Here is a 12,502-nt window from a genome sequence, read left to right as displayed (position 1 = left end):
ATACCATTGCCACCTGTTATAGTTTAAATCTTAAGGTCCCCCAAAAGTCTTATGTATCTGGATGATGATGGGATCACAGGGATGCTATGCACATTACTAGATTTTCCACTGATGCTTCATAGCTGACTTGTTGGTAGGAAATGGGGCCTGGATGGGGTTGGATCACTTGGGGCATGACCTGGAAGGGGATATTCTTGTCCCCAGTTGCTCTGTTCTTTTTCTCTGCTTCCTGTCTGCCATGGAATGAGCCGCTGTCCTCCACTACGACTTTCTACCTTGCTGATTTTGCGTTGGAGCCAGCTAGCATTGGATTGAATCCTATAAAAGTCAGGAACCCAAGCAAATTCCTCCTCCTTCAAATTGTGTATATTGGGTAATTTGTCTTAATGGTGTGATAGTGAATAATCCACAAATTGGTACCAGAGCGGTGGGGTCATTGATGTGACTTTATGACCATGTTGTTCAGAAATCTTTGGAACTGGTTTGTGGAAAGAATTTAGAAAGGTTTGGAGATGCTGGCTAAGGAAGTCTTAGAATATGATAAACAGAGAAAGCAGAGATTGTTGAGAGATTCTTGTCAGACCTCAAAAGGCTGAATGCTGATAAAAACGTGAAGAATATAGGCCCAGGATGAGTAGCTTTCATATGGGAAAAATTCCATTGGCAGTTGGATTACAGATCATGTGTGTTACACATTTGTCCCCATTTTATCCATGTCCTGAGAGTTTGTGGAGACTCAAGGGAAGTGGACTAATTAATTTGGTGGACAAAATTTCAAAGAAGCCCAAATTTCAGGCTTTGGCGTGGGTATGCTGAGAAGTGTGAGCAAAAAGCAGATGTGAAAAGTTTGTGGTTTCAATATAAAGAATGTACCTGCAAAGTGGGCACCATGGAAAGCACAGTTGTGGAAAACATTTTGTACAATAAAAAGAAGCCACATACTGGTATGAGGACAGAAGGAAAGACAGCTCAGTAACACCTTGCCTTTTGCAGACTCAAGGATCTAAAACTGTAAAGCTCTCACTTGAGAAGTGAGCCTCTGTGTCGCCTGCTCTAGGACTGCTTAGGGAACTGGTTTCCTGGGATTCATTTAATTCTCCTCAGCCCTCCAGGCACTTAGAGGCCACTGCACTGTACTACAGTCATGGTTCAAGGGCCTATGTACTGCTCCCTCTGTTGCCAGAATTTGACATTCATGTGACACTGGCTTTTTTGGCATGCAGGATGTAAGACTGTGAGGGTCATGGAAGCTTTGTCCCAGACTTCAGAAGAAGTTCTGGGAGGCAAGGCAGTGTGGCCCTGAGAAAGCAGTGCATAATGCTATGAAAGTCAAGTTGAAAGTGTGGTGGATCCCACAGGAAGTTGTAGATGCCAGGAACAAGGACTGTCTGCTGAGGAAAGCCTCAGGCAGGCAGCAGTGCTAGCTCAAGGGAGAAGCCATGTGAGCTACAACCAGCACTGTCATAGGGTTAGAGCTGCTCAAGCCCTGTGGAACTCCCATCTCACCATGCCCTGCCCAAAGTGCTGGACATGGAGCTGCAAAATTTAATGTTCACCCTGCAAGCTTTCAGATTTGCTTCGATTCCATTCCTTTCTATTCCTCTATTCTATCCTTGGAATGGAAATGTTTACCTGGTGACACTGTGTGTTGGAAGTACTTAATTTTGGTTTTGATTTTTACAAGGGCTTATAGCTGAGAGCTAGCCTAGGGTCTCAAGAGATTTTGAACTTGGAATTTTCAGCAGTGGTGGAACTGTGAATACATTGGCAACTCTTAGAGATGGGGTAAATGCATTTTTATAATGAAATGGACATGAGTCTTGGGGGGCCAGGGTAGAATGTTTTGATTTAGATCTAAAATGTCCCTCCAAAGTCTCGTATGTTTGGACTGTGACTGAATCACGGCGGCAGTGGTGGGGGGTGCTATACTCTTCAGTGGAGTATCTAGTGATGAGCTCATAGCTGTGTTGCTCTTAGGAGGAAGGGCCTGCTGAGAACCGGGTCACTGGGGGTGTGAACTAGAAGGATGTATTCTCATCCATGGCTCCTCCCTGTTCTCTCTGTTTCTTGGCTGTCTCATGGGATGAGCAGCTGTCCCCAACCAGGCCTGTCCATCATGGTATTTCTGCCTTGGAAGCAGCTGACTTTGGACTGAATCCTAAAAAACTGTAAGCCAAAATACCTCTCTTTAGTTCGGGGTGTTGACTGTTTTGTCCTAGCCATGGGATAGCTGATGGATACACTATCATAATCATAACTGAACTTCAGTTATCACAAGTCAAGCTCCTGTTCATAGATAATTCATAGTTACAGATATTAATGTTAACTCTGCCCATTGTGAAAATACCCATTAATGGTCATAACTACATTGTACAAACTCTGCATTATATTTCATTAGAAGTGCAGAATAAAAATCCCAATGAAGTATACAAAGACAGCTGAAAACTGGCATCCTTTTGAGGAGAAGAGGATCTTAGTTTTATGGTGCCATCTAAATAGTAGTCAGTTATTTGTACACTTGTCTTTTAAGTGCAGATAGCTATTATCTATGAAACACTGGGGAACAACACCAAGAAACACATATGCACATATGATCCTCTAGTTTCACTTGCATCCACCTTCATATTAGAGTATGTACAAAAAATAAACATAAAAGTGGAACGTGATGAAGCTGGTACTCTGACAGGTAACACCTTTTTTTGCTTCATCCTGTGCGCTGGGCTTTGTTTTAGTAAAGGTAGAAAAGTCAGCACTGGAGCATGCACAGCACAATGCCGTCTTCTTACCTCATGATGTTGGAAGTGTCTTCTGCGTATGAGTCGCTGCACAAAGGGTTGGCTAAAATCAGACACGCTTCTGAAAACTCCACCTGCTCTTCAAGATTAACAGCAGCCATTTTGTTAATCACAGAAAATATTCTAGTGTCTCTTTTGTTGGGTTTTCTTATGATTTTATCATAAAATTGCCAACAAGAAAGATAACACACATAGGAAGGAGTTGTGATCATGGTGTCTATACTAGGATCAGAGTCCAGTAGATACTTCCAGGGAGAGGAGAACTACAGTTGATGGGCCAGGATTTCCAACAAAGATGGAAGATTGCTTCAAAATGGGTAAAGTACAAAGTGATTTTTTTTTAACCATCCATACCATTGTTTTATATCTAGTGATGAGCAGTAAGACCATTTTCAGAAAATTCCTATATATTTATTTGCCTTTCAGGAGAGCAAAGAAAGGAGGAATTAGGGGTTTTCTTGACCCAAAGGAAGCAGTCATTCAATGTATTTTACATTCTGAATCTTAAGATTCTAGCAAATTATTGAAATATCTCGAGCAATACCAAGCTATAAGACAGGGAAAGATATAGGGTCTACCATTTTTTGCTTGAAGTCATTATATAGATCTTCCTTTTGAGCTGAAACATTTTGGCTTATTGATTCTGCAAGATTTAGAACAGGAAAGGAAGCTGGCTTTGATCTAAAACCAAAACTGACTGGAGGGTTGGCTATTGTTCATTATTTGTGGTTCCAACTCTTCATGAGGTTTCTGCTATTCTCCTTCACGTTTCCCTATCTGAAGATCTAAATTAGCGGGGTCAGGAGGAGAAGTTGTTTAGAACTGATGAACACTTAAAAATCTATGTTCTGGTAAGAACCATATTGGAATCATAAGATGAAATACACTTTCATTTTCCATAAAGTAAAGAATTTAGTAAATAGAGAACTTAGTAAAAGAAAAATTTTAATGTAAGTGTCCACAAACAGTAGTATCTACTTGCCCTTTGTCAAAGAGGATTTGGAGGTCAACTACTATTCTTTTTTTCCGATAAATTTTAAAGTTAAGAAACCTATTATTTTCCCCCAGTTAAAGGATCCAAAGTAGCAGTACAGCCTATCATCCTAATTATTGTAGCTTTGGGAAACCACAAGGAGAGAGAACTAGATCTTACCGCAGCTCGCTTCAGATCCTTCCACTTCAGTGCAGATCCACAAATAAAAGTTGTATAGGCCAAGTTGCATTTAAATATGGTTTCCAATTCCAAAGAAGGAGGGACCCTAGGCAAGAGAATGTGGTGGCAAAGATGGGGAAAAGATCATTGACTTTGGCTTGCAGGATCCAGTAAGTATTTATTTATTTATTTTTGTGTTTTTTCCAGTACTGGGAATCAAACTCATGACTTCACACTTGCCAGGCAGGTGCTGTACCACTTAGCTAAATCCCCAGCCCCACAGTACATATTTAGTACATTGAACAGTTCCAGTAATTTCCTCTTGGAGAGTATCCATCATTCCTTATTAATCCATGTGGTTAGGTTACATTGGCACAATCAGCCTAATTGCAGGGATAGGGTTGTACCTCAGACCTAAGAAATCACAGTGTTATGAAGGAAAGAAAGGAAAGGTAGTGGCAAGAGAGAGGGAGGAATTCAATAGGCCACAGTAATTAGAGGTTTCAACACATCTTTCATTTACTGATAGGTCAAGGAGGAGAACAATCAAGTTTTTTTTTTTTCCTGTTTTGAGTCAGGGTTTCAGTACACAGTTCAGCTGGCCTTGAATTCACTTTGTAGCCCAGATGGGCCTTAGACTCATAGTATTCCTCCTGCGTCAGCCTCCCGAGTGCTGGGATTACAGGCATGTACCACCACCCCTGGCAAAATTCAAGTATTTTGAACACAAGTTTGATATTAGTTTTGTAATCAACACTTACAAAATATATTTTTAAGAGTACAAAGGTTAGTGAAATGATATTTTACTCAGTCAAAAAAGAACACCTCAATATATTGCAAAAGTTATTGTACATATCATAGTCCTTGATCACCACATGATTAAATTAAAAGTTAAAAACTGAAAGATAAGTTAAAATATTCCTTATATTCAGAATCTTTATGGGCTAAGAAAAAAGTAGAGTAGTTCTTTACAGTTATTATTAGAAATAAGATATGCTAGCAATATTAAATATATTTGCTTCTGGATACAACAATGGCAGTGCTTCAATGGATATGTTGTTGTGGACATTAATATTAGAATAAACTAATGAAAGCTCAGTGAGGTCAAAAGTTGATTCAGTGAAAACTAGCCTAACACAATAGGAAAAGTAGGTAAAATTGATGAAGAAGAAAGAAATGACACACAGAGGGTGGTTAAAATGTATGATGAATGTTTAAAAAACATATTGCAATATTAGATATTATCTTTATTCCCCTTCAAAATATTCTTCTTTCCATAGAGCATTACTTACCCCACCATTTTTGCCACTTTCTAAAGCAGTTCTGACAGTCTTGACTTATGCCTTTATGAGGAGTGATCAAAAATACCCACTGTGAATGCTGCTGCCCAGGGCTACCCAATGGAAAGCGGGCTTCTGAAAACATAACCGTGCATCTTCACTCACCATTTTGCCAGATCTGGTACCGTGTGACTTTTGGCTCTTCCCCAAAGTCAAAATGCCCATGAAAGGCAAACATTTTGAATGGAAAGGGCAGAAATGACGGGATAAGCATACCTAAAGTGAATTGGAATATTTTAAGGAGAATTAATAGTGATGTTTCTTTCACTATAATTATTTTTTAAAATAAATCTTTGTTATATTTGTTGATATCATTTCATATGTCAAATGAAGAAAATATACTGCATATAGGCAATGTGCAATAGCTTTCAAGAGTGATAAACCAAGTAACTTCAGCCTTCCATTTACTGAAGATACATAGAAAGGCTGGTAAAAATATTTAAAAACTCTGAATAAATCACCCAATTTCTGATCAATGAAACCCAAAATCAAGGATAAATCAGTGCTCAAGGATCTTCTCCTGAAAGCACTTAGTAATTCAGAAAAAGCAGTACCCAAGTTGACACACTGCTGGAGGCTTCATGAAAGTCCAGTGCATCTAATATGCAAAATAAAGGGTTTGATAATTGCTCCAAGCTATAAACTGAAATAATGAAGGCTTGCAAGCATAGATGAACAGTAAAAGTGAATAGACTAACTTTTAAATGAACTGCCATCCTGAATTTGTCACCTAGGTAGTACAGAGACTTTCAAAACTTGAATCTGCGTTAAGAAACCCCATTGTTCTTCATAGAAGTGAAAGAATAAGCTATCTAGAAGAAGATAACATCATTCCAGGTTACAGTCTGTTTCTACAAATGATTTTGCAATATGAAAATCAGAGCATAATCTAAAGTAACAGGGATAATTAAGATAGCATATGTCATATGCAACAGAATCAGCAAACAATAAAGCCAAAAACTCAAAATATTGAATTAATAATCCAAACTACAGTGTAATTATGCTCACTTTGTTGAACAACATGAAAGGTAAACCTACAAACACATGTAATTATAAAAACTGCAGATTTACTGAAGGAATAGATATATATTCTAGGATTTAGCAATACAGTAGCTGAAGTTAAAAACTCAGTGGATGAGCTGGGCATGGTAACACAAGCCATAAAGTCATCCCAGCTACTTAGGAGGAGGAGGAAGGAGGACCCCCAGTTCAAGGCTAGTTTAAGCAATTAAGCAAGACCCTATCTCAAAATTTAAAAAATTAAAAATAGCTGGGGATGCAGCTCAGTGGTTCCTGAGTTCAGTCCCCAGTGCCACTAAAAACAAACAAACAAGCAAATAACCCAAATGGATGGGTTTATATGTAGATTAAACACAGATAAAAAGGGAATTAAAGACTTGGATCTCAGGTCAGAATGAATTATCCAGAACACAACACAGAGATTTTTTGTGTTTTAAAGGAGAAGTAAATCTGAGGAAGTAAAAATATAGTTGGAAGGGTAAATCCAAAAGGGGACGAGGGCTAGTATATCTATAGTTGATGTCCTCTAAAGAGAGACTGGTGACATAGGCCATATTAGAAGAAATAGCCATGGATCTTCCAGAAATGGCAGAAGACTGTTCTTCGGTGAAATTTATGCATCTTAAGCATGACAATTTAATAGAAATGTAAACCTATAAACATCACAGTAAAAGTATAATATACTTCATATTCAGTAAAACATAAGGTCTTCCAAGAAGAGAGTTCTTGTAGTTAAGAAAATAGTCCAAAAGCCCTCTTAATAACTGAAAACGCTTGTGATGAGAGGAGTATTTTGATGGTTCTTACAGAAACAACTGCAAGCATATAGTCAGTATCCATGACATTTTCTCAAGTGTGAAGATAAAGATTGTTCACATTAAAGAACAATTTATTGTTGGTAGTCTTCATTCAAGAGAATGTGATGGTTTGACTTTTTGGCAAGAAAGACAATAGTGGTAATGCAAAGGAAGATCAGAGATGCAAGGAGAAATAAATAGAAAAAGGTTGAATTAGGAGTGTAGATTGAATGTAAACTCAATACGGAATTCTGAGTGGATAGAATTTTAAACATTAAATAAATGAAACTATCAGATGAGATGGTGCATGCCTGTAATCTCAGCACTCTGGGAGGCTGAGGCAGGAGGATCACAAATTCAAAATACCCTTAATTGCTTGGGCAATTAAGTGACTCAGTGGGACACTCTCTTCAATTTAAATAAATAAATGAATAAGCAAATAAATGGCTGGAAAACTAGTTCAGTGTGAAATCCTTGGGTTATATTCAAATAAATAAACAAACAAATAAATAAAATATATATGTAATAAAATTTTGTAATATTCATTGCTTTTTCTCCCCCCATACTGGGAATTGAACTCACAACCTGCTGTGCCACTGAGCTAAATGCCCAGGCCCCCATTGCTTTTCATAAATACAGAAAACACTAAAAATTCAGGATCAAAATGTACAAGAGAAGTGTAATTATTTCATGTAAGGACTATAAATAGCTTATAAATATGAAAAGATGCTTGGCCTCAATACTAAGAAAAAATTGCTTAAAAATCATAGTAGTATACCATTGTCTTATAAAATGTTACCCACAGGAATAATTAAAATTTCAAAGACTGCTGTGTTAAAGGGTTAGACAGGATGTAAAATGTTAGACATTTGCACGTGTTAGCAAGGATATAAAACAACAGTAATTCATAGCTGCTGGTGAAAATGGCATGCAGACAGGTAAAACCATTTTGCAGAACTGGTAATTGTGATACAGAAAGATATTTAAACATTACAACCTTGCAATTTTATTCCTGAGTACCCTATATGAGCATTTTCATGGCACCATTCTTTATTATAGCCAATATCGGAGGGAAAATGCCATCAAAAGTAGAATTAGTTAAGAAAAATTGTGGTGTATCCCTAAAATGGAACATGGTGGTACAAAGCAATAAAAATTAGTGTGACTATATCCACAAGCAGCATGAATGAATATCACAAACAGTGTTGAGACAAATACATTTATATACCATTTATATAAGCTTTAAAACAGGAAAGAGTCAAATAATATTGAAAATAAACATGGTAGATAAGACAATTAAAAATTATTAGGTACAATGTCAGAGTTTTAGTTGCCTTTAGGGATTAAAAATGGAGCGAGTCATGCAGGTTCACTGGCAGTTGACTATTTCTCAGTTAGAGTGGTGGTTACATGGATCTGTACTTCACGTCCATTCACCTCAAAGTACATTTTAGTTCTATATAATTTTCTTTTTGAATCACATTTTAGCATAAAAAGTTTTAAGAATGGTACTTAATGTTTCCTTGCAAATTTAAAAAGAAATAGAAGTTCTAGTATATCTTTTCTGTACTTCAATAACCTAAGTGCCAGAAATTTTGAAATTAGAAATTTTCTCTTAGAAATTTTCATTTGTCTTTCATTACTATTGTCTTATTTAATGTTGGAGAAATTAAAAAGCCATGAAATGCTATCTACTGATATTTCTACTGGATATGTCATATATCTACTGGATATATCATATATAATATGATAGGCATCCAATAAATAGATTCAATCACTGAGTTTGCAAAATAATTTTGAGGAAATGCAAAGTACGTTATAAACAGATTTTTCTGTTTTCTGTGTGAGCTATGTGCACATATTATTCTCTTGAATGGTGACTTTCTTCCAGATGCCTACATGAATCTGCCTCCTTGCTAAAAATTTCTACATTATGACAGTTACATGAATGCCTGCCTTTACCCCTATATTTTGATTTTCACATTTCAAGTAAGTGTATATGTGCTTGATTTTCACTTATCCTAATCTACATTATTATACCTACCCAGTGTGAAAATTGATATTTTTATCAGCTCTGTGTTTGGTAATCTCAATTGCTAACTTGATCAGATTAAGAATCACCTAAAGAGGTGGCTAGATTTTGAGAGTGTTAATCCCATCAGTGGGTTAACCAGTGATGTGTTCATAGCTGAACGGGCTTTTAGGAGGTAGGGCCTGGTTGGGGGAAACGGGCTGTGCCTTTGAAGACTTCATATTTTCTTTTTTTGGTTTTCTGACTCCAGTGAAATTTGAAACTTTCTTCTGCCATGCCCTTCCACCATGATGCTTCTGCCTTGACCATGGACTGAAACTTCTGAGACCAGAGCCAAAATAATATTGTTCTACCTTTAAATGGTCTATGTCATTTTGTCCAAACAATAAAAAGCTGCCTAATATGACTCTATTCATTTCTCATCTTTTACATTTTGATTGTGAAAAACAGCACATACAAAAGTATGTAAGACCTATACATTCAGTATGGTATATGACATTCATATACCTATTCATTCATATTAATATACATTATTCAAGGAAGAATCGTGCTATCATTTTCCTTGTTTAGTCTCTAAATCTAGTTATCTGAGGGCTGGGGATTTAGCTCATCGGCAAAAGTGCCTGCTTGGCAAGCACAAGGTCATGAGTTCAGTTCCCGGTACTGGAGAAAAACCAAAAAAAAAAAAAAAAAAAAAATCTAGTTATCTGGCTTTTTTGAAGATTTTGAGAGCAGTGTAAATTCTATTTATTTACACTGTTTTGCTTAATTTAGCTGTATGCATATATATAGTTATAATGTATGTAGCTAAATTATATATGGGAGGAATTGTTATTAGCCATCTTTGAAGACAGTGTAGCATAGTCTACCCTTTGGCCACATGAATTCACACCATTATTCTGTACAAAATACTCTCACTTTCTCTCCCAAAAGTCCAATGTCTCTATAGTATCAGTTCAAAGCCTTAAATCTTGTCATCTATACCTATATCAGGTGCAGACTCACACTGGGATTCTGAGGCAAAGCTCCTCCTGATCTAAAGACTTCTGAACAGAATAAACAAGTTCTTTCCTTATTTCCTCAGCCAACATATGAGGATGAGGCAGGAATAGGAAAACTGCAGTCAGTGATTCCAGTCAAAGCAGCTAGGGGTGGAAATAGCACAAAGCATCTACTTTCTATCTTTCTGATTTTTGAAATCTGAGTACTTAACATTAGGGTTCTTTATTCCAGGGCAAGAGGATATCTTTGGATGGTGGTCCAGATCTGTTCTCATAGCTAATGCATTGTTTTTGATTCTCATTTCTGCTCTTGGACCCCCTGAGTCATCCTCCTTCCCTTTCTTTGACAAATGACCTGTGTCTGTACTTGGGTTGCTTTCCTGACCTGACTCCTACCTGTGTGAGAATGGGGCATGGAGGCATGTTTTTCATTTTAAACTCACTTTGCTTCTTTTACTCAATGCTCACAGGGCTACTGCCAGTAAAGTTTTCAGATGTTGAAGATTTTCTCTAAATCTTATTCAGATTTATGTCACGTCCCCAAAGTCATATTCATGATTCCTTGGAGAAAGATTTTTCTTAAAAAATGTCAGGCTTCTGGGAAGAATGTGTTTAAGCTTCTTTGAAACCGCTTTGCCTCACTGAGAGCATCTGGAGGTCACCACTAAATCTTTCTGAGGTCTAGAGAGTCTCAGAGCCACATTCTTGACTGGAACTTGACCCCGAGGGCATAGGTCATAAGGTTGCACCTTGGGTTTTATTTTCCCCCTGAAGTAATTTTTCTCCTTGACATTTTTTTGGCCAGCTGGACAAACTATTCTGAGCCTTTCATATTTTTTTCTTATTTCTTATTTTCTTATAGAAAACTAAGGAATTTTCTTATAATAGCATATACATAAAGAAATGAACTCAATATTCTTTAAAGGAACTCTTAGCCAGCTTCACCTAGTTTCATTAAGTACATTTTCCATCTCCTATGCTGTTGCCAGAGAGTATTTCAAGATTCTCCCATGAGAACATGGGGTGCTCTTCCAGTAAAAATGTTCTCATTGCCTCTTCCGCCTCTGGCAAGAGTCCATACACAACCCTTCAGTCTCTGCTCACACCCAGTCCCAATGAAAGGCCACATTTTACTTCCTGGTCAGACAGTACTCCTTTTCTGGTGCTTTCCTTTTTTGATATCAGTTACCCACTTGTGCCAAACAAAGCATTCTGGAAAGTATAGTCATAATTATTTTCATGCTTTTTTGGGTTGGCTGATCTCAGTCAGATGTTTCTGTCACTCCACACCGTAGAGGCTGAGGCCCTCCCTAGGGATACATTCATCTGGTTGTTATCTTGGAAGCTGAGCTTCCCAAAACCAGGCCTTATTCATATGATAATAGTCTCAGATGAGAGTAGCTGGAGGTGGCTGGGCCTTATCTCCAGCAAGGTTATTTGATGTTTGCATGATGGCTCAGGGCATCAAGAGAAAGTTAAAACTATCATTCTCCTTAAAGGATACGTGTGAAATTCACTTCTGCAGAATTCCACTGGTTAAATTGAGTCATAATTCAGCCCAGAGTCAATGGGAGGAAAGATAGACTCCACCTTTAACTGTAGAAGCAACATGAATGTAAAGTAAAAAAATGTTAACAGTTGTATTACAGGAATATCTACCTGAACTTTAGAGCGTAATAATTGTTTTAAAGTAAATAAAATAGAATAATAATACAGAGGAAAGTTGTTAGACACTGATTTAGATAGGATGGCTTAGTGGTCTCCCTGAGTGCTGAGGGATGAGGATACACGAGGTTATACACAAGGTAGGAAAAGAGTTTCAGAATAAAATGAAGGAACCAATAAAGTGGTCCTCATAGAAATTCAGGAGAGACAAGAATAAACTTTGAGTAGGTTTCTGAGAGTAGAGGTCAAGCAAGAGAAATAGAATTAGGATTTTCATGAGAATAATTCATAGTAATGATGAATATATACTCTGAGGTTTAGGGAGACAATGCCTAGTTTTTTGTTTTAAGGAACTGCATTTATCAGGTCCCACTCCCTGACATAGGAAATGCTGTGGGCTTTCCGTCCCTTATTTGTTGCCTTGTAAGGTAGCAAGGAGCTATACGGTCATGGGTTCAGTTTTGGAAGTGTTGATTAAGTGGGGCCTGAATGTTCATCAAATGGGATCATAATTTCTAGTAGGAAATTAGTTATGTGAATATGAATCTACAGAAAGTGGTGAAGAATATGAATTTTAGAGTCATCAAAATATAGATATAATTGACAAAATGCTAGATAGATGCTTCCAATATTATGCACCATTTTAAAAAATTCATTATTTTGACAAGTACATACAAGTAATCCACACTAGCCTACAAA

At 37.3% G+C, this 12,502-nt stretch overlaps 1 protein-coding gene across 1 annotated transcript in view; it reads right to left on the bottom strand.

Annotated features, from left to right (window-relative positions):
* LOC102010135 (potassium channel subfamily U member 1) overlaps positions 1–12,502 on the bottom strand; it is a 133,212-nt gene that overhangs the window by 82,462 nt on the left and 38,248 nt on the right. The window contains exons 11-12 of the mRNA XM_005398473.2: positions 3,949–4,054; positions 2,787–2,869 (exon numbers count right to left, since the gene is read on the bottom strand). Of these exons, the coding sequence (XP_005398530.1) occupies positions 2,787–2,869; positions 3,949–4,054 (189 nt within the window). The remainder of the gene's footprint in view (positions 1–2,786; positions 2,870–3,948; positions 4,055–12,502) is intronic.

The sequence above is a fragment of the Chinchilla lanigera genome, unplaced genomic scaffold (assembly GCF_000276665.1).
Source record: "Chinchilla lanigera isolate Chin_1 unplaced genomic scaffold, ChiLan1.0 scaffold00062, whole genome shotgun sequence".
In the NCBI taxonomy this organism is placed as follows: domain Eukaryota; kingdom Metazoa; phylum Chordata; class Mammalia; order Rodentia; family Chinchillidae; genus Chinchilla; species Chinchilla lanigera.
This window is presented reverse-complemented; position numbering and strand designations above follow the sequence as displayed.